This window comes from Mus musculus, chromosome 6 (genome assembly GCF_000001635.26).
Source record: "Mus musculus strain C57BL/6J chromosome 6, GRCm38.p6 C57BL/6J".
Lineage (NCBI taxonomy): Eukaryota > Metazoa > Chordata > Mammalia > Rodentia > Muridae > Mus > Mus musculus.
This window is the reverse complement of record NC_000072.6, coordinates 83,949,117-83,969,580: the sequence shown is the minus strand read 5'-3', so window position 1 is coordinate 83,969,580 and position 20,464 is coordinate 83,949,117. Positions and strand designations below refer to the sequence as shown.

General features: G+C 35.3%; 1 protein-coding gene across 25 annotated transcripts in view; it reads right to left on the bottom strand.

Moving 5' to 3' along the window:
• The window catches only part of Zfp638 (zinc finger protein 638), a 119,804-nt gene that overhangs the window by 17,291 nt on the left and 82,049 nt on the right, over positions 1-20,464 (bottom strand). For 12 of the 25 annotated variants that reach the window (XR_001785106.2, XM_006505704.4, XM_017321434.2 and 9 more), the window contains 12 exons: positions 16,439-16,497; positions 16,194-16,246; positions 14,820-14,870; positions 12,819-12,887; positions 11,989-12,072; positions 11,329-11,397; positions 9,613-9,650; positions 7,473-7,604; positions 3,924-4,052; positions 3,093-3,134; positions 2,154-2,288; positions 342-464 (listed from right to left, as the gene is read on the bottom strand). Coding sequence is in view for 24 of the 25 variants with exons in the window: in XM_006505704.4 (XP_006505767.1) it covers positions 342-464; positions 2,154-2,288; positions 3,093-3,134; positions 3,924-4,052; positions 7,473-7,604; positions 9,613-9,650; positions 11,329-11,397; positions 11,989-12,072; positions 12,819-12,887; positions 14,820-14,870; positions 16,194-16,246; positions 16,439-16,497 (984 nt within the window). In the remaining variant the exon portion in view is untranslated. The remainder of the gene's footprint in view (positions 1-341; positions 465-2,153; positions 2,289-3,092; positions 3,135-3,923; positions 4,053-7,472; positions 7,605-9,612; positions 9,651-11,328; positions 11,398-11,988; positions 12,073-12,818; positions 12,888-14,819; positions 14,871-16,193; positions 16,247-16,438; positions 16,498-20,464) is intronic. The other 13 variants (XM_006505705.4, XM_017321429.2, XM_017321435.2 and 10 more) reach the window with 3 other exon arrangements.

The window sequence follows — 20,464 nt, the reverse complement described above, 5'->3', positions numbered from 1 at the left end:
TCATGATGTATCTTCTCAGTTTTCAGAAAATTTCTATTATGCCTTCTGAGTTTCTTACATTATTTTTGTAGATCTATTTTATGTATATGAGTGTTTTGCCTGAATGTATGAGTCTGTACCATGTGTGTTTCTAGTGGCCATGGAGGTCAAATGTGGCACTGTACCCCCTGGATCTTGATTACAGATGGTTGTGAGCCACATCGATGCTAGGTACCAAACCTGGGCCTTCTGTAGGAACAGCCAGTGCTCTTGACTGCTGAACCATTTTTTCCAGCCCAGCTTTTTAAACTTCTAAAACAACAAAAGCTGATTTTTTAAAAAATAAGAAATAAACCACTCACCTCTGAGTCAGTCTTTGGAGATAAAGTGCAGGTCAACACGTGCTCACCTATGTTTTGTGGATTTTGTTTCAAAAAATTGTACATTGACAGAGCAGATTCAGGACTTTCTAACTGAAGGATCACCTTTAGAAAAAAATATTTTTTTAAAGTATGAATTTAAAAATTACAAGTAGAATTAGGATGTCTTCTAACAAATTCCACTTTTTAATGTACACCCAGAAGAACTGAAAGCAGGGAACCAAACATTTATTTACTCACTTACATTTCCAGAAATATTAGGCACAACAGTTAAAAGAGATCTATCTACCAACTGATGAATGGATTTTTAAAACATAGACTAAGCACACAATAGAATGCTGTTTAACCTTAAAAAAGAAGTTCTGATATATGCTACATCAATGAGCCTGGAACATATGCCAAGTGAAACAAACAATTACAAAATAGTAAATACAATTAAAATTCTTTATGGCATCAAATGTTATCCTTATTTATAGAAACAGACATAGGGTGCCAATTATGGTCTGGGTGGATGGGAGGCATGTTAAACAGTTATTGTTTAAGTACAAGAAGTCTCAGTTTGAGAAAATGGAAAAGTTATACAATTATATGGTGGCAATAGCTGCACAATGCAAGTATGTTCAATGCAGCTGGACTGACACCTAAGGCTAAAATTGTAAATACATAATTTAAAATACATTAAAAAGCCGGGCGTGGTGGCACATGCCTTTAATCCCAGTACTCGGGAGGCAGAGGCAGGCAGATTTCTGAGTTCGAGGCCAACCTGGTCTACAGGGTGAGTTCCAGGACAGCCAGGGCTACACAGAGAAACCCTGTCTCGAAAAACAAAACAAAGCAAAAACAAAAACAAACAAACAAAAAAGATTAAAATTATTAGGCAAAATCCCCTTTCTTTAAAACAGAGGACTAATGTGTGCTAGAGAGATGGCTTGGGAATTACTGCTTTCCCAGAAGACCTGAGTTCAGTTCCTAGTACCCAAATTGAGTGGCTCACAAGTTTTGGTAACCCCAGCTCCTGGGAATCTGATACCCTTTTCTATCCTCCTCTGGTACACACAGAGAGACACAGACACAGACACATACATACAGCAATGCACACAAATCCACAAAAATTAAAACACACATACACACACCTGCAACAAAACAAACAAACAAAACACAACCCCAAAACCCATACAAACAACCAAAACCCCATAGAGGGCTAATGTGCAAAGTTTTAAAAGTTCAGACTGCTTATGTGGCACCTGTGCCCTGCCTTCCCATGCAATGCCATACCTTGTCTAGAGTACCAGACAGGCTCTACTTATCAGTTCAAAACATACCAAAGAAAATCAGTAGCTGCGTGTTACTTAATAGGTTTATAAGGCACCTATGGTCACCACTATACCATCACATCACTTGCAATCACTTACCAAATTACAAAGGAGTTTTAATACAAAACATTGCCTTTTAAAATAAATCAGTGTTTTACACTTAGAAAGAGGATTTTGAAAACTAAAACTATGTAATGTGCCCTTAATTTAATGAGGGTAAAAAAATCTCTGCAATATTTATATAACTAATGTAAGTAATGTGTAACTCCCCTAGTAAGACATGCTCCGTTATTCTGTGAATCTTACTTCTCCTTAAAAACTAAAAATAGATTATCTATTTTGGTTTTTTTTTTTGGTATTACAGTCCAGAAGAAATTGTTCTGTTATACTTCTGCTTTCATGGCTGAATAATCTTTATGGATGCTTCTACTCAAATGCCAAGTTAGAAGCTATAGATTGCAAGCATATAGGGTTTAAATACCTTGTTTTTGTTACTCATGAACATATAGCGATCCACTTTTCCAAACTGATGCCCAACACAAAGCACACACTGAAGTCCATCTTCAGGTAAATTGTCAAGATGTACAAATCGGTTGTAAATTTTATCAATATTTGCCTGTATTTTGTTGGGAGTTTTTTTTGAGACAATGTAAAAAAAAAAAGGATAAGAATTAAACCATAAATCACTGATTAGCATTCATTTAACACTATAGAGGCTAGGTGATGTTTCTTCAAAGAATAAGAAAATGACTATATGGAATAAAGCAAGTGGTCTTCCCATCCCCAGTGTAGGGATTAAACCTAGAGCATCATTGTCCTAAAAAAGGCATTTATCATTGAGTCAACATATAGAGAGAATCTCTTATAAACCTCAACTGTCAATTAAAAAAAGACAACGGCCAATGAACTGAGGTAGCAAATAGGAGGTGGGACACTGGTAGGAAAAGAGAGGATTCTGGGAAATAGTAAGAGATTAAAAGGAGAGATTAAAGAGAGGCAGAGAAAGCTATAGACTGAGGTGACTGGCATAAACCAAAAGGTAGACAAAAAAAGAAGGCTGAAACTGGCGAGAGAGGGGCAACTAATCAAGTGCTAGACATAGAACAGAATAATTTAAATAGGTTAATAAGTTAAAAGGTAGTCAGGGCATGAGCCAAAGCTTATCGCCTAGGCATTTAGTAATAATGGGACCTGTATTTCCTCTATGCTCATAAAAAAAATCCTCAAATATCACCTATATAGTTACTAATTAATAATGAATTTCAGTGTATAAATATGTTCATATCAAGGACTATGATACCCTTTCCGTTTTTTCCAAGAACCATCTAATATCTCAGTCAACTTTAATTCTTAAAAAGAAAAATAAAAACAAATCTTTCAAATAAACCAGTAAATAAAAGCATTGAAATGTGAAACTCACCTCTGGGTCATTTTCTTGAATCAAAGTTGTAAAGAGAGCTTCCTATAAAGTCAAACATTCAAAGGAAAAGGTAAAAGGTCTATCTCATTCACAAGCTAATACTTAATCATGATGTTATACAAAGAGCTACACAGATATGCATTATCCAGTCTTTCATAAAATCAGGTAGCAAAAGTCCTTTAAAATATGGTTCTTAACCTTTTTCTCTTTAATACTACTGACATGTATAACAACCCTACTATTGCTAACAAGTTAGGATGACTACCAGGAAAAGGTCCTAAATTTGCATTTCTCCCAGCTTCTATGAGATTCTATCTCCTTTTAGAACATACAGACACTGAAATGTTTTTGCGTAAGTCAAAGCTGAATTTGATCAGATTAGAATTTCATGTTACTATCAAGGCTTTGTGGTCAAAGTACCCAAAGAAAGCAAAACTTACAGTAGCATAAAGAGCAAATCTATAACTTTTGCAGCTTTAAGCGATTAAACTGCAAGGAGCAGGGGACAAGCTTCATATGCTTACAATAGACAAGGACTACTAATTGACAAAATTTGACAAAGGAGGAGGAAAAATTAAAGACAATCACCAGTACTCTGTTTTGATTGTTAGTCAGAGTAGCAGTCAAGAATGATTTCTTTTATTTTTATTTTCTAAATAGGATTCTATCTTAAAAGTGGGCTCAGTGGTCAGTAAAAAGAGAGGAGACTTTTGTAGCTCAAAAACACTGTGACCGCGCCCCAAATAAACTAGATAATAAAAATAATAAATTTGATCTTAGAAATTTAGTAAAATCTAGGGAAAATGATGGTTTAAGTCTTCTATTATTTACCTCATCTTTTAAGTCCACATGCTCAGGAGCCATACTTATGGAGAGCTGATTTCCATCCATGGATATTGGGAAGCAGGTGTAAAATTTTACCATAGAATCTGCAGATTTTTTGTTTATTTCTATATATGCCTTTAAATATAAAAATGAAAAATTAATTATTCCTTAGGGTCAAATGATTATAATCTTATAAAGAAAGCAACTGAAGTCATAGGAATAGCAAAGTCCATGGGCTATGACTAACTTAACAGTAAGCAGGAAATAAGTGAATTGAGATACAATATTAAAAAGAGAAGCAAAACACATCATGAAACTGATACTGAAAAAAAGGTTTGGTTTATTTATCTAGCTTTGTTTTGTTTTTTGAGAAAGAGTTTCTCTGTGTAACAGACAAACAGAGGTCCTCCCCTGCCTCATGAGTGCTGGAATTAAAGATATGTGCCACCATGCCTACCCTGTTTGTTTATTTTTGATACAGGGTCTTATTCTGGACCTTGGGCACTGGAATTACAACCAGGAACTAATTCCAATGCAAAAAAAAGTCTTATTTTTTTCAATTCACAATAGTACACAGCATAAGCAGACATTTTTAAAATTTATTTATTTTTTTTTAATTTTAAGACATTTAAATAATTCCTTAGCTTTAAATTACTGTCATTAGTGGTGTAATGGTATTTCCAGTTACTCTACTAACAATTTGCCCTTTATTCAATGAGTCTACATTGTATTACCTGCCCATTAGTGACTTAATGACCATTTGTTATCAATCTATCAAATGCAGCAACCTGTGTTCAAGGAACCTTTATTTTATATCACGGCCACAAAGTATAATAATAGCGATGCTAACAATTATAAGTACTAAGGAGAAGCCCTTAAAGATAATTCCTGTGAGAAAGCAAAACTAAACAGTATAACAGACTAAGAAAAAAAAAAAAAATGCATGGCGCCTGTATGAAAGCCTAACCACCAGAGTTCAATTGTCCTCTGGCTTACATGCACACACTATGGTACATGCATGGTCACATATTACACACAAATAAATGTAACTCAAAAACAAAAAGAAAAATAATCATATGTTGAGTTTGGTAAGAAATTATAGTAAGAACAAATGCCAAATCCTTGAGATGATAAAATTGAGGAAAGGAATGTGTGCTAGCTTTGCATTAATACCTTAAATCCCTTAAACTGTCAAAATTAAAGTGTGTGACATAGAAATGATTCATTATCAAGAAAGAGATGTTAAATCTTTGTATGCATGAAATATGAAAAATACTGAATACCTAGGGTTCAGTATCACTTGACTTCAAACACCCACATGGGTCTTGAAATACAATTCTCATAGATAAGGGGATACTGCTGGTAGCAAAGCCTGGTATTTTCCCATATAATTTTATTTTTTTATTTTATTTTCAAGACAGGCGGGCAGTCAGAAATCCACCTGCCTCTGCCTCCAAGTGCTGGGATTTCTGAGTTCTGATGCCCTGTCTACAGAGTGAGTTCCAGGACAGCCAGGGCTATACAGAGAAACCCTGTCTGGGGGTGGGGGTGGGGGGTAAGCTGGGCGGTGGTGGAGCACGCCCATATAATTTTATAAAATTCTCAAGTATTTATTATATTATACTAAATATACTCAATACTAAACAAATCTGGGCAGATAATCTTGGTTTGTTGGCTTAGATATTTGGAAATATTAAATCTGTATTTATTACATGTTTTGGTATTACAATGGAAACTTAACAATTTGAATTGTTTTTAAAAGCTAAAAATTGGGCTGGAGAGATGGCTCAGTGGTTAAGAGCACTGACTGCTTTTCCAAAGGTACTGAGTTCAAATCCCAGCAACCACATGGTGGCTAACAACCATTTGTAACAAAATCTGATGCTCTCTTCTGGAGTGTCTGAAGACAGCTACAGTGTACTTACATATAATAAATAAATATTAAAAAAAAAGCTAAAAATTTCCCATTTCACTTTATTAGCATATGAAAAAACTTTAATGTTAAAGAATGAACTGCTTTCTATTTTTATCTTCCTTTAAACATTACAAATAACCTGTATTTAAAAATAAGCTTCATGGGGCTGGAGAGATGGCTCAGTGGTTAAGAGTACAGTCTGCTCTTACAGAAGATCCAGTTTTGATTCCCAACACACAATGGCTCACAGCCTCCTTTAACTCCTGTTCCAGAGAATCTGATGCATTCTGCTGACCTCCAAAAGGACCAGGCACACATGTGACAAACAGCCATACATGAAAGCAAAACATTCATACAATTACAATAAAGACATAAAACTATATAAAGAAAGCTATACTCTATCTCGTGCTTCACCACTTTTAAAGTGTGTACAATTCAGTAGTCTACTTAGAGAGCTGTGTAACCATTACACTTATTTTAAAACTGCACATAACTTACCTTGTATTCTCTATTGTTCTGTAAGCACACTAGCTGATGGTCCTGATCCATATATCCCACTACTCTTAAAAACTGAGTGACTGCCAACTTGGCTGGGTCCTAAGACTTCCACCGCCCAAAGAGTAATACTTTTAGTTTTACATTCTTTACAGAAATATCCCCTCCTGTAAGGTTATTACAGCACTTCACATAGTTGTTTATTAACAAGAAATTTTGCTGAGCTGTTTTTAAAACAATAGTTTTATTTTATCTATGTGTATGTATGTGCACTTGTATGAGTTTATGTGTATCATATGAATACAGGAAACCATGTGATTTAGAGAGGATATTGGATCTTTTAGAAGTAGACAGGTAGTTCTGGGTTGCCAAGTGAGAGCTAAGAACTGACTGAATCTAGGTCCTTCTTTTGTAAGAACAGCCAAGTAATCTTAAAAACTGAGCTGACTCTCCACACCTTTATTAATATTTATTAATCTTTTTGTTGTCCTACCACTGATATTTAATAGGCATTAGAGTTTCTAGATTCATATTAATGCCCTTGGAGATCAGAAGAGGGCATGGGATCGATCCACTAGGACTGTAGTTATAGGCCGTTGTGAGCTGTCTTATAGATGCTACGTATCAAACCTGGGTCCTCTGGAAGAACAGCTAGTACACTTAATTGCTAAGTCATCACCCCAGCTTCCCAAATAAATAAATCGTAAAAACAAAAAGCAAAACAAGCAAACCAAAACCAATTATACTTAATTAAGACAATACTGAAATAGTGTGTTTTTCATTTTAAAAGTCCTTTTGTTAGGCTAGGGATACAGCTCAGCAGTAAAGCATGTCCCTGGCCCTAAGTTCAATTACCAACACCCCACATCCAACCCTGAAAGAGATGGAGAGAAGAGTGCACGGACAGAGGGAGATTGAGATCGGCTGATTATAAAGCCAGGCTGGGATAAAGGGATCATGAGTTAAAGCCAGCCCAAGTAAAACTGTTTCAAAAAGACAAAACAAAATAACATATAAAAAAGTTTTTTTTTTTAAATCAGTAGCTTAAAAAAAACAGATTAGAGATGGTCCCTAAAATCTTTAGTATTTTTAAAATGTTAGTTATCAAAATGTGCTTATAATAGGAAGTTATCATAAATTCTTACCTTTTTATGAGATGATAAAACCAAAATGTCCTTCAAAGCACCAAATGGTTTTGCTAAGTTGTAAATTTCTTCTGTAGAATATCCTTTGTTAGGCAAATTAGAAATAAATACTACACTCATTTCCTCCGATTCCTACAAAACAAATTAAGAAAGTGATTGACATTTACTTTGCATTTACTATAGAGGAAATGCCAAATAAATCAGGAAACTGATGGGATCTAAAATGAAATGCCTTTTGTGATGGTTTGAATGAGAGAGGCCCCCATAAGGTTTATACATTTAAATGTTTGATCTCCAGTTAGAAATGTCTGAGAAGGATTAGGAGGTGTGACCCTGTTGGAGGTCCAGAAACTCTGCAGATCCAGTCTCACTCTCTCTGCTTCCTGGCTGTGCTGGTGGTGGAGGAGGGAGAGGGAAGGTGCATGCCTGCCAACTGCTATTCTTCCCAACCTTGATGAAAATAGACTAACCCTCTGAAACTGTAAGCAAGCCCTCAGTTAAATACTTTCTTTGTTAAGCTGACTTGGTCACAGTGTCTCAGTCACAGGAATAGAATTTTAAATTTACAATTTTCAACTACATAGGATAACTACAGTCATACCATCTCTCATCAAGTTCAGGTCATCAGCCTCCTTTAGGCTTACTGTTTTCAAACGTAAGGTCATATCCTCCTATTTCTGACTACAGTGAGGCAAGCCTCATAATGCCATATGCAGATCTAACATCCAAGCCAGTTTCTTCTCATCTTCCTGAACAACGAACTCTCTTAGGCTGTATTTTTTAAGTTCACTTATTCCCTTTAAGATCTTTATACCAACAAGTAAGTACTTTTCTGTTTTATTTTATTCCAGATCTACATATTCTCTAAGTTGGTTTTCTCATTACGCTAGCTTTCCCTTTTGTAGATACTGGGAAAATTCCAGAGCCTCTCTGGTAAACTTGACATATTTTGACTGTAGAAAAGAAAGAAAGAAAAGAAGAAGGAGGAGGAGAAGGAGAAGAAAACCTGCAAAGAGTCAGAACTTTAAAAAACAAATGATTAACAACTGGCTTCTCATGCTTATTTATACGTGGCTCCTTCTAAAGAGCTTTATGGAAATGCTGTACACTGACCCCATTACATTGGTGCTTAAAAATATTTTTCTTAAAGTAAGACATACTATTCAGTGATTTCTTACTCAGTGGATTATTAAAAAAATGAATTTGGGTACTGCATATGATCAACCTCAAATTCTAACCAATAAAATCTAGATGAATGAGATTTTAATATACTCTTAGAACATAAGAAAATAAAGTGAAATTTATGTCCTTCAAATAAATAAGAAGAGTTACTTGTTTCTCTAAAAAAAAATCCAATGCAAACAATAAGCCTTGGTATTCAAAATATTCACATATCTTACATTTGAAGGCTAGGAAAAAAATGAAATTTCTTTTTTTTCCCATTTTTATTAAGTATTTAGCTCATTTACATTTCCAATGCTATACCAAAAGTCCCCCATACCTACCCACCCCCACTCCCCTACGCACCCACTCCCCCTTTTTGGCCCTGGCGTTCCCCTGTACTGGGGCATATAAAGTTTGCGTGTCCAATGGGCCTCTCTTTCCAGTGATGGCCGACTAGGCCATCTTTTGATACAAAAATGAAATTTCATAAAGGATTATTAAAAACTATCTCAGTTAGAAGTACTTGCAAAGCATGTACAAAATCTTCTTGGGTGTTATCCCAATCAATGAATGAACTGGGTGTGGTAACAGACTCCAGTAATACCCAAACTAAAAAAAGTTGAAGCAGGAAATGAAAGTTCAAGGTCAGTCCTTGCAATACAGCATGTTCAAATTCAGTCTGCGATACAAAGAAGTCCATCTCAAACAAAAATCACCTAATGAAACAAAACAAAACAAACTTCCAATGTCTCTAGGTTCTAGTTTTTTCAGTTCCAGAAAGTTGTTACCTATTCTAAACCAATTTTGCCTTAACATGCTCTCATTGGAGAGTAATCTTCATAAACTAACACTAATTCAAGGCTTTTTAAACCAACACCATATCTAAAGAGTTGAAAATGACTAAGGATTTTTGCCACACCAAAAAGTGAAAAAAGTTGCTCAAAGAATTCTATGTAAATAAAATACAAAAACTGACCTTGTTCACTGGTTCCTTTTCTGTGGCCTCCAAAGTACCTTAATTCCAAAAAACAATAAAAACACAAGTTTTAAAAATTCATGCAATCTTCAAGGTTCTTCTTTATTCCATAATAAATAAAGCAAGTTATCCGGATATATTTATGACTGACAAATGGCTAAGAAACAGTAGGATGGAAGTATAAAAGGAACACCAAAATTGCCCTCTTTTATTGAAAATTTTTTCTTTTCTCATACAATGTATCCTGATTAGTTTCTCTTCCCTCTACCCTTCCAGTTGCTCCCCACATCCTCCCCACATCCAGATTCACTCCTTTTCCGTCTCTCATTAGAAAACAACAAGCTTCTAAGAGATAACAACAGAACATTAACAAAATAAAATGCAGTAAGATAAAATAAAAATATTACATCCAAATTTGGACAAGGCAAATAAGAGAACAAAAAGAGTACAAGAAAAGGCACAAGAAATAGTCCACACACACTCAGAAGTCCATAAAGGCCGGGCAGTGGTGGTGCACAGCTTTAATCCCAGAACTTGGGAGGCAGAGGCCGGCAGATTTCTGAGTTTGAGGCCAGCATGGTCTACAGAGTGAGTTTCAGGACAACCAGGGCTACACAGACCAACCCTGTCAGAGAGAAGAGAAGGGAGGGAAAGGGAGGGGATGGGAGGGGAGGGGATGGGAGGGGAGGGAAGAGGAGGGGAGAAAAGAGAAAAGAGAAAAAAGAGAAAACAAAGAAATCCCATAAATACAAGAAACTGAAAATCACCATGTATGCTCAGAGGACAATGATGCACATTCATGCAGGCCATGGCTTTCTGCTTCCATCTGAGTTCATATGAGCTTTTACTCAGTTGAGTTTAGAGGGCCTTGTTTTCCCGTGACACCAGCTTTTAAATACATTGTAGTGACAACTTTGGAATTTTGGTTTCTTTAAACACAAGTGCGTGCGCGCGCACGCGCACACACACACACACACACACACACACACACACACACACACACACACACAGACACACAGACACAGGCACGCACACACACACTACTCCTCTATCTCTATCTCTCCTCTCCTCCTCCTTCCTCCCCCCACCCCCTCTGATTTTGCCAGCTGTAGATATTTTCTGCTACTGTATGATGTTTAGAATTCTGGGGACTTTTTAGAGGGTATATAAATGCTAGGGTGCCAAGAGGCAGGGTGGATTGTTGATTGGTGGTTGTCTGAGGTTTTTTAAACTGTCATGCTCAAAAAAGAAACGGAGAAACTGAATATCCTGAGAGCAAAGATGAGAAGATCAAACTTGCCTAAAGACACTTGACATCCCTAAGTTACCAGGAAGTAGTCTAAGGACAACTTCAACGCCTTTTCAACCTGACTTTATTCAGGGGTCTTTCCTTTTCTTTCTATATTTTTTTCTCTCTTATCTAGTATTAGGGGTTGAAAGGGTGAAAAAAGGGTGGAGAAGGGTAGAAGAAAGAAGAACTCACAAAGTAGCACTAGCTACAATACATTTTGGATATTCCTCATGGAGAGTAAACCTTCATAATGATACAGTGACAAGAGTTTAAACTGAATCCTAATATATTTAATTTGATTTAGGATTTTACCCCAGTACTAGAAAAATCAACATGTATACAAATATACATGTGTATCTCTTTTATTAAAAGTATTTTTTTCAATTTTAAATATAAAGTACAAAATAAAATTTGTACTAGCCCACCTGAAGGACTTTCTTCAGCACTCTTTCCAGTGGCTTTGTCTTCTGAACTAGCCTTGATTTCAGAGTTTGCTGCATAAAACAGAATACTTTCATTTTCAAGAAAACACTAATACAATTAAACTAATAAATCTGAACTGGAATCTGAGCTAGTAATTTAATCACTTCAGGTTCTCTCATGCTAATAAACCTCTTTGAAAAATAAAATAATCCCTTTGGGGCTGTGTGGTTCTATGTGTACAAACATGCATGCACATGTGTGTCATATATATGAAAGTCAAAGATAAACACCCAGTGTCTACCTCCATTGCTCTCAAATCTTAGTTTTTTGAGATAGGATCTCACTGACTCTAGAAAGGGATATTCAGCAAAGCTGGCTGGCTAATGACCTCCAGGAATGGCCTGTATTATCTGCCCCAACCCCACCCCAGCACTGGGATTACAGGTGTGTGCTATGCCTGGCTTTTATGTGGGTTGCTGGGAGCCAAATACAAGTTTTCATGCTTGTATACTCAACAACATTTTAATAACTGAGCCATCTCCCAGGCCTTTCTTTAGGACTTTTAAAGAAAATTTTCAAAATGTATTTTTAATATAAACCAAGAAAATCCAAAAAAAGAAAAAAAAAAAAAAAAACAACACTGAGTGATAGCACATGGTTACCTGGTACAGTCACGGGTTTATTGGAGTCTTTGTTTTTGATATTCCCAGACTTTTTAGCTTCTAGAGACTTCTTTCCAGATTTTGCTTTTAAAAGTAGAATTACACCATTACTCTAAGATTAAGAGCCTACTCATTTTGCATATTTCATATTAATATATCAGAAATAAATAGCTCAACCTTATCTGAATAGCAATTTATTACATATTTATGTTTAAATTTTTATAAGTAATATTAAAAGCAAATTTAAGTTGAAACATTTTTCTCCCCTTGGTCTTAAACTAGTCCCAAGTTTAATTCTCATGTGAAATATAGAATTAAAAGTATATATTTTGAAATGTCAGGAAAGTTCTTGATTCTAAACTATTAGAAAAGATACTATTATAGGACCATGATAAGGTCAATGTACAACATTTATGTTAAAAAGTGTTTTCTCTATCTGGGAAAGTAATCTGTTTTAAAGTAACAAGCATCAAATGAACTGTGTAAGTCTGTGGAAGGGAGTGGAAATAACAGTTACAACAAGAGCAAAAGAGGGAAACATTTAAAGGGGACAATGACAGAGAAACCTATCAACATATTACTGTCAGGCCATATAGTTATATACTTGCAAATATAGTGTATAACCATAATATATATTGGTACAGAAGACATAGAACATAGTACCAACAAATAAAAATCCTATATTGTAAATTTTAAATACTGAAGACTCCTACAAAATTTTCAATGTTATTAGATACTAGAAATTAATGAATGAATTCTAAACTTGCTTTCAATAATGTATTCTTTAAATTCATAAAATTTAATAAGCCTCTCTCCCTCAGTTGTCTTACCTGTTTTGATAGAAGCTTTACCTTTCGCAGCTACCGTAACCACAGATTTTACAGAACCCGCTGATTTCCCTAAATCACAAAAGCTATAGTCAAAACTGTTTTTACTTGGTACAAAACTAGTATCAATCTCCAAAGAACCTCATTTTTAAAAAAACAATATAAGAATAACAGTATTTTATTCAAAATATAAAATGGTTCCATATTTTGGGACATCTAGCTATGATAATTTCTTTAGGAGAGGGGTATTGGTTACTAGAAAGTAGGATTTAAGTTAAATATCTCTCTGAATGTATGAACCAACTAAAAGCTAAAATACAATGGCACAAAGCAATCTCCTATGTTCCCTGGTTCCAAAAGCAATTATACAAAGGCTCTCAATGATTGATTCTCTAGATCACAGTTCATGAAATGCATTTAAAAACACATGAAGGTCACATAAAGATTGTTCATATAACTAATTTTTTACTGTGCCCAATTTACAAATTAAAACTATCATAGCCAGGTGTGGCACACCCCTTTAATCCCAATACTCAACAGGCCAGAGACATGCTGATCTCTTGAGTTGGAGGCCACGCTGGTCTACTTAGGAGTTCCAAGCTATCCTGGGATACATAATAAAACCCTGTCTCAAATTCTTAATTACAAGTGTATATGCATATATATATATATACACACACACATACATATACATACATATATATGTATGTATATATGCAAATATAAAATATGTACCTATTCACATATTCATATGTAAATATACATATATGAACATATGTACATATAAAAATATATTAGTTAACACTGAAGCATATACATATTTGGACTTTTTCAATATCAGACATTTATTGTATGTTTTGGAATATAGAATGTATCCTTGTCCAAAATTGATAAATTATGCACCAACCCTTAAGAGTTTGGCACTTAACTAGTCAATTATTAGCAATTTACAAGTTTGCTATCCTGAATAAACTAAACCTCAGTAAGTCAGTTAAGAGATTTCTTTATGTATACCTGTTATTATCATGGACAAGTCACTTTACCACTTAGATGAGGACACTAGAAATTGAAGGAAATAATGCCTACCTAGCATTTATCCCCAGCAGTTAATGGATGGCTAGCACTTTTAGTTCACAGCCTAGTGATCTCCATTTGAGACTCCAATAAACTTTAAATAAAATTGTTTGTTAAATAAATGAAATTTCAAAAAGTTTCCTAAAACATGATGATCATCTCAGAAGACTATCTTAGACTACAAGAAAATGCCAAATCTGCCAGTTACAATGGCATTTACCTTTTTAACACAAAGAACACAATTTAACACACTACTCTTTATCCTCAATATCTCTAAAATAACCTGTATTTAGCAGAAATAGGAAGGAAAGGAGAACAGTGGAACACACCCGGGTAAAGTGAAAGAAATTGTAATTGTTACTTAAAAACCCACAACACTAAGCCAGGCATGGTGGTACACACCTGTAATTCTAGCACTCAGGAGGTTGAAGCAGGAAGATCAGGATTTAAAAATAACCTTGACTACATGGCAAGTGCAGAACCCATTTGGGATACATGGGATTCAGTTTCAAGCAAAAAACAACAACAAAAAGAACTATAGTTTATAAAAATTGTATGTGCATTATCTGGACAACTATATAAAATAAAGATAATTCATGAAAGAGGAAGAAAAAAATATGATATTCATTCCCAGAAATGCTTCTCCAGTTATTTATCTTTGAGAATATTAGAGCACTCAGTATTAAATCTCATTCTGACAACTAAATTACTAATTCTCAAATATTAATACATATATTTAATACATACTTTATCTCATGAATCTATGCCTATGCAACTCTTTAGCAATTTAGTAACTAAAATCCTAATAAACTAAACCAACAGGACATGCAGTGTAGTTCAATAGTGGAGGCACCTGTCTAGAACACACAAAGTTGTGCATTCAATCCCCAGCATTACAAGAAACAAATGGGGTATATAAAACCAACATACCTGCACATTTGTTCACCTTGACCGTAGATGACTTTATTTGTCCAGATTTGGCTAAAATAATGAAGAAAAATATATTTCTATAACACATTACAGGTAACATTCTGATTTAGAAAAGAGCTAGTTTTCAAAGAGCACTGCAGTCTCCAATCCCTTTTGTCCTGGGAGTTATTACTTTAAAAAATTCTTAGATATAGACCTGACCAAGTCAAAATGCACACTTTTAGTGTTTTTTTTGGGGGGGGGAGGGCTGTTAGTTACTTTTACTTGCTCATGTAAACATAACGATTTGAGTTAGATTCCCAAAAAATTATATAAAAACTGACAGGCAGCACACGCTTATAATCCCGGCTTGAGGACTAGGCTAACTGGTGAGCTCAAAGTGAACAAATGACACTGTTTCAGAGGACAGTATTCCTGAGAACAAAACTAAGCTTTTCCAGAGTCCACAAACATGCACATGTGTATGTATTCACACAGACATAAAAAGGAAAATGTTTCGATTTTTTCTTCCTTCTTTCATTTAATAAAATTGAATAATATTAATCTTCCCTCAGAAATGCAGTACAAATCATTTCATTAATATTAATTGAAAGTTGAGTGGCCTCTATTTCCACACTAGCAAAGTATTACCAAGTCATCAGGCTATTCTGGTAGCAAAGATCCCATCTTTCACTCTGAGTAGAACTCTGTGGTTCACTTTTTCTTTAATTATGGAGAGGTATATAAATGTTCATGTTTAAAAGTCTCCTGTAAGCCAAGTATAGTGGCTCACACCTTTAATCTCAGCACCAGGGAAGCAGAGGCAGGAGTATCTCTGTGGCTTGAGGTCAAACTGGTTTACAAAGTGAGTTGTTGAGTAGCCAAGGCTATGTAGAAAGATCCTGTCTCAAAAAAAAAAAAAAAAAAAAAAAAAAAAAAAAAAAAACAGCAACAACAACAACAACAACAAAAAGCCAACAACAGTAAAATGAACAGTGTTTGAGATACCACTGTTAAAGACTCAGTAAATATCTTCCTAACACCATTTTGCAAGAAGTTTCTAGTAAACTGACAAAATACATTCATTTGAGTGAGTTTTAAAGTTACAGTCTAGGGAGTTGACTTAGTGGATAAAGTGTTTGCCTTTACAAACATAAGGATCAGAGTTCAGATCCCAAGATCCATGCAAAGGTAAATATAGCAGCACTAATCTGTAATCCCAGCATGCCTCAGGCAAACTGGTAGAAATACACAGAAGAACCCTGAGAAGCTCAAGGGCTGGCTACTCTGAAACTCACAGTGAACAATAAGAGATTCTGCCTCAAAATAAGTGAAAAGCAAGGACTGACATCTGAGGATGTCCACTGACTGCTACACACCAAGATTACAACTTACCAGAAGAGCTTGAACTGACAGTTTCCATGGTTTTTGAAGCATCTGTCTCTTTTCTATTTAAAAGAAAGAAAATTAGAAAACACTAAAAACTAGTTAAAAGTTCTATATATGTCTAAAACTAAAGTGTTTATGAATATTTAAATTTATGTATAATTTGATAATTGTGGTATTTAAAGATATAGTCTTAAAACTTAAATCTAACATGGACATATTAATTTTTCATATGAAAATATGAATTCACCTACTTTAAAGCAGATGCAGATGATTTCTTAATATCTGAAGGTTTCTTCTTCATTTCTTTGTTCTTAGAAGAAAATACATTTACAAAAAAAAAATTAGCTTTCTCCAACTAAAAAAGTCAGTTTAGACAATATAGAAAACTACAGAGTTCAACAATGAAAACATTCAAAATCTTCCTACTCTGAAGTATAAATGCTTACCCTTTTCTCTTTACATTTCCTTTAATTTGTGATCATGTTTTAGTCACTATGACAGCTTCAGATGGGCCTCTGATTCTGTTCTCCTTTTCCATATGCCCACATTCTTTCAACAACATAAAATGAAATTAAGCTTGCCACCTGTACTCTTCAAACTTTTCATCATACTTAAGGAAATATCAGTCCAGTAGTTACATCTATACATGTGGTATGTCTCAAAGATCTCTAGTAGATAAACTGTACAAAGTATGAAACCAGAGGTATATATCTTTCCCTACACATACATACCTATAACAGCTGAATGTTTAAATTAGGTACAATAAGACATTAATGAAAGTAAAAGAACATAATATACTGTGATTACAGTTACATGGTATGGTCTCTCAAAACATCACATCATCCTATTCACTTAAAGAAGTATCTCATGGTTTCTTTAGCATATACTGACCACCAACATACACCCTAAGACCATACTGAGCAAAGTAATTACTTGAATAAAAGCAAAATGGGCTTTAAAAAGGGTGGTGCATGCCTTTAATTCTAGCACTCACAGGAGGCAATGGACAGGAGGCAGGAAGCAGAGGTGCCAAAAGGTGCCATGCAAGGTTCCAAAGGAGAGAAGCAACCAACAGTTCTATGGAGGTATAATGCCCATGAACCACAACAATAAACAGCCTGGCACAATAACCCTAACGTAAGGACATGCATATCTTGGCAGTAACTAACAGTTCTCTAACTAAACATAAGACCTATTCAACAAGATAGAAACCATGCCTAATGCCTAGTACTGGAAAACTAACCAACTATTCTGTTAGTGAAGGCCACTTGACTTCACCAGCATAGCCCCTAACAACAATCTAATCATCTGCCCTTCTACCGGTAGGTAAGGATATCCTTATCAAGGAAACTTCTTTTTGCAGCAAGACCATTACAGAAAACCACAACAAATCCAATCAAAAGGGAGCCAAATCCCAATGGAGAAATCTATCAAAACACTCCTCAAACTAAGGACTAGAGAACATATCAGAAGTGGAAGTGGAAGGAAAAACTCTAAGAGTCAGAAGAACAGGGAGCTTGCTGTAAGATTATGTTGTATAGTCGAGTCGAAGCTACACCCATAAAGTCTCACCAACATTACACTAATAGACATGCTCAAGTGGAGGCTTGGGAGGAGTGCTCACAAGGAACCCTACACAAGGAACTATAGGCAAGTAAGGAATGCTGAGAGTAGAAGAAATAGTCTTCTCTGAGAAGAGTATAACAATTGGTTGTCCATACCAATACCTGAAACATATGTTTAAGTAATATTGTACTGGCTGCTTTAGTGTCAACTTGACACAAGCTGGAGTTATCAGAGAGAAAAGAGCTTCCTTTGAGGAAATGCCTCCAGGATACCCAGCTGTAAGGCATTTTCTCAATTAGTGATAAGAGTGGGAGTGTCAAATGTGGGTGGTGCCATCCCTGGACTGGTAGTCCTGGGTTCTATAAAAAAGCAAACTGAGCAAGCCAGGGGAAGCAATCCAGTAAACAGTATCCCTCCATGGATTCTGCATCAGCTCCTGCCTCCAGATTCCTGCCCTGTGTGAGTTCCAGTCCTGGCTTCCTTTGGTGGTGAACAGCAATGTGGAAGTGTAAGCCAAATAAACCCTTTCCTCCCCTATTTGCTTCTTGGTCATGATGTTTGTGCAGGAAGAGAAACCCTAAGACAAACATTATACAGACTGAACAGGGTATTTTTAGAAATATATATGTATGTACATATATGCATGTGACTATACTGGAAAAAAAAAAGAGTAGCCATGAATTTGAGAGAACAAGGGGTGGTATATGGGAGGGCTTGAAGGGAAGAAAGAAATTATGTAACTATATTGTAATCTTAAAAAAAATGAAAATAAGAGCTTTCAACAGTCAATAGAAAACAGAGACCATTACTGAATAACTGAAGGACAGGCAGTATATACATCATGCATATGCTTAGACAGAAGGGTTCTTCACATCTTGGCAGGATAAAGCCAGAGAATTGTGGACTTTTTCATGCTATTCAATCTAAAACATATGGAATATCTATTTCAGAACTTTCCATTGAGTACTTTGATATGAAAGCTGACCCAGTAAGTGAAACTATAGAAAATTATATTCAAAATGAAGGGCTACAGATAATGGACACTTAAGAGGGCTGGTGAGATAACTCAGTGGCACTCATAAGCCAACTACTTTAGGCCAACAAGATGGTTTAGTAAGTAAAAGTACTTGCTGAGCAAACCTGACTGTCTTTCTGAAGGTTCTGAGTTCAAGTCCCAGCAATCACACAGTGGCTCACAACCACCCATAATGAGATCTGACACTCTCTTCTGGTGCGTCTGAAGTCAGCTACAGTGTACTTATGTATAACAATAAATAAACCTTTGGGCCAGAGGGACTGGGGCGACCTGAGTGAACAAGGTTCAACGGAGCGAGCAGAGGTCCTAAAAATTTAATTCCAAACAACCACATGAAAGCTCACAACCATCTCTACAGCTACAGTGTACTCACATACATAAAATAAATAAATAAATACATCTTTAAAAAAAAAAAAAGAGTGTATAGAACATAAACCAACTACTTTAGGCCAACAAGATGGTTTAGTAGGTAAAAGTACTTGCTGAGCAAACCTGACTAATTTGATGCCCAGATTCTAGGGAGAAAAAAACAGAACCAATTGTTCGCTGACTGCCTTATGTACACCACATATACATGTGCCTGTATCTATATGTACACCAGACGCACAAAACAATAATTAAAATTTAAATTTACAAAATAAAGTTTGGGGTTCAGAGGTTAAGAGCACTGACTGCTCTTCTAGAAGATACCTTTGATGCCAACACTCACATGGCAGGCAGCTCACAACTGTTTCTAACTCCAGTTCCAGAGGATCTGATAACCTCTTCTAGTTTCCAAGTGTACCAGACATGTACAAGTGTAAAGACATGGAATACATACATACATACATAGAGCAACCCATAAACAAATAAGTGATAAATTCTATTGAAACACACACAAAACTGTTAAAGAGCACAAAATGTAAATAAATGGAATGATAAATTGTATTTCTGAATAGATGTAATGCTGTAAAATCATCAATATAAGCAAGTCAAATCTCAGCATTACTAGAGACTCTAAATGAATTATAAAATTACTTCAAGATTGAACAAAAATGGGGCTTTATGAAAGACTCATTGGCTACGAAAACTAACTGCCAACCCTGAAACCTGAGTTTGAGCCTCAATATCCACAAAAATCCCACAAATTGTCTTGCATGTATATATTTATATGTACAGAAACACACAAAATAGATTTATTCACATCAATTGAAATAAAAAACAAAGAAAAAGAACTCTACCAGAAAGACAAGGAATTATGGGTATAGCAGTTTAAAACTATATAATAATACCATTCAAGAACTCTATTTATGCAACAGGATAATCTCAGACAGATCTATGCATGTAGAGTAGTTTATATACAGGCAGCTTTCAAACTGTCGAGAAAGGACAGGTTAGACAGTTTTGGGTTTAGGTCCCTGCCTGTTCTGGAAATACTGACCTCAACCAGATTATACACTAGATAGTGTGTGTGTGTGTGTGTGTGTGTGTGTGTGTGTGTGTGTGTGTGTGTGTATACACATAACATATGTTAAATAAATAAATATATATATATATATACATATATATATATATATGTATGTATGTATGTATGTATGTATGTTTTAACAGCAAAAAAAACAGACTTTATTTTTGACACTGGAATAGAGATGATCTTATAAAGAATGACAAGTGAGAAAAACAAAATCCATAGAAG